The sequence below is a fragment of the Emiliania huxleyi genome (genome assembly GCF_000372725.1).
Source record: "Emiliania huxleyi CCMP1516 unplaced genomic scaffold EMIHUscaffold_47, whole genome shotgun sequence".
Taxonomy (NCBI): Eukaryota; Haptophyta; order Isochrysidales; family Noelaerhabdaceae; genus Emiliania; species Emiliania huxleyi.
Genome location: NW_005198467.1, coordinates 726,403 through 728,646, shown reverse-complemented (window position 1 = coordinate 728,646; position 2,244 = coordinate 726,403). Strand labels below are relative to the sequence as shown.

The following is a 2,244-nucleotide window of genomic DNA, read 5'->3' as shown; positions in this document are numbered from 1 at the left end:
CCTCCCCATCTCTCCCCATCTCTCCCATCTTTGCCCATGTCTCCCCATCTCTCCCCATCTCTCCCCATCTCTCCCGCATCTCTCCCGCATCTCTCCCCCAGGTGCTGCTCGTCGACCACGACGCACGGTTCCACATCGACCCGGCCCGCCTCTTCTCGACCAAGGCTTTCGTCAACGACGGCATCCTCCTCTTCCGCGACCGGATGCGGATGCAGATCCCCGGCAAGCCCGTCAAGGCGACACTGCACACGACACGGCCAAGACACGCCAACACGACACGCTCGCACGACACGCCCACACGAGCAAATGCCACGGCCCCCGTTCCTTTAGCATCGTCACACGCCCACGACACGCGCACGACACGCCACCCCCGTGCCGCGTGCACCGCAGGACGCGTCGCGCTTCCTGCGGCAGCTCGTCCGCCGCCGCCTCGCGTCGCCAGAGTTCCTGCGGTCGGTGGGCGGGCAGTACGCGCGCCAGAGGCTCCCGTGGCCGTGGCAGCCGTCGGCCGAGCTGCTCGCGTCGCCGATGCTCTCGGGCGACTCGAACCACGCGACCGACTCGTCCGTCCTTCTCGTCGGCAAGTCGCGCGCGCCTTCTCGGAGCCTTCTCGGAGCCCTCTAGGCGATCGACTCGTCCGTCCTTCTCCTCGGCAAGTCGCGCGCGCCTTCTCGGAGCCTTCTCGGAGCCCTCTAGGCGATCGACTCGTCCGTCCTTCTCCTCGGCAAGTCGCGCGCGCCTTCTCGGAATCTTCTCGGAGCCCTCTAGGCGATCGACTCGTCCGTCCTTCTCCTCGGCAAGTCGCGCGCGCCGCAGGTCATCGCGACGCTCTACACGCTGCACGAGCGGTACCGGCACGAGCTGTACGCCACTCTGCACGGCGAATCTTCTCGGAGCCTTCTCGGAACCTTCTAGGTACCGGCACGAGCTGTACGCCACTCTGCACGGCGAATCTTCTCGGAGCCTTCTCGGAACCTTCTAGGTACCGGCACGAGCTGTACGCCACCCTGCACGGCGATTCTTCTCGGAGCCTTCTCGGAACCTTCTAGGTACCGGCACGAGCTGTGCGCCACCCTGCACGGCGAATCTTCTCGGAGCCTTCTCGGAGCCTTCTAGGTACCGGCACGAGCTGTACGCCAACCTGCACGGCGACAAGGAGACGTACTGGCTGGCGTGCGAGCTGGTACGCCGAGAGATGGGGAGAGATGGGGAGAGATGGGCAGAGATGGCGACGAGGAGACGTAGCTGGCGGGCCGGGCGGCCTCTCTGCGAGCGTCTCGATCGACAGTGATGCACCACTGCACCACCACTCACACCGCACCACTCACACCGCTCGCTGGGACATGGGCTAGGTGGGCGGCCTCTCGCAGTAGGCAGCCCTCCTTACACCCACTCATCGCGACTCATGCTTGAGGATAGGTGGGCGGCCTCTCGTGCGGCGTCTCGCCGTACGCGGCGGGCGAGATGGGGCAGCTCAAGCAAGACTACGGCCCAAAGGACCCGGGCTGCGTGGTGGGCAACCTGATGCAGTTCCACCCCGACAACCCAAAGTGGATCGTCCACTGCAACTGCAAGTGCCCAGAGATAGCCGGGAGATTGCCGGGAGGAGCCGAGAGGGGCCGAGAGGAGCCGAGAGGAGGCGAGAGGAGGAGAGGAGCCGAGAGGAGCCGAGAGGAGGCGAGAGGAGCCCAGAGGGGCCGAGAGGAGCCAAAGTGTCCACCTGCAGCCGCAAGCACGCGTCGTGGGCCTGCCGTGATGCGCTTCATCGTCAAGCAGTTGACACCAGTCCCTCCCCCCCTCGCCGCTCTTAGGCCGCACGCCTCGTGGCTCTACACGCACGTCTCGACCCCCCAGAAGTACGTGGCGCTGGCCAAGAGCCTCTCGTCGTCGCACGACGGATACCGCAACCTCGCCGGCAACCGCTTCACCCTCGCCATCGAGCCGTCGCCTTTCTCGAGCGAGCCCTCTCGGCTCCTCTCGGCTCCTCTCGGCTCCTCTCGGCCTCCTCTCGGCAGCCGCCGGCTGCGCGTCGACTTCCCCGCCGAGGAGCCGTTCGACCGCGCCAAGCTCGCGCTCTCGTGGAACCGGACCGACTCGCCGTACTACGACTGCACGACCACGCAGTACGAGCCGCTCGAGCTGGCCATGGCGCGGCAGCCCGAGACGAACCGGCAGCTCAACGCGGCGATGCTGTGCCAGCTGCACGGCCTGCGCTGCAGGCCGCCCGGCCCCTCCCCCCTCCCC

General features: G+C 67.0%; 1 protein-coding gene across 1 annotated transcript in view; it reads left to right on the top strand.

Moving 5' to 3' along the window:
- Positions 1-2,244, top strand: part of EMIHUDRAFT_464453 (hypothetical protein) — a 9,242-nt gene that overhangs the window by 6,340 nt on the left and 658 nt on the right. Inside the window, exons 16-21 of the mRNA XM_005768118.1 lie at positions 102-230; positions 391-567; positions 769-863; positions 1,117-1,183; positions 1,420-1,574; positions 1,812-2,219. Of these exons, the coding sequence (XP_005768175.1) occupies positions 102-230; positions 391-567; positions 769-863; positions 1,117-1,183; positions 1,420-1,574; positions 1,812-2,219 (1,031 nt within the window). The remainder of the gene's footprint in view (positions 1-101; positions 231-390; positions 568-768; positions 864-1,116; positions 1,184-1,419; positions 1,575-1,811; positions 2,220-2,244) is intronic.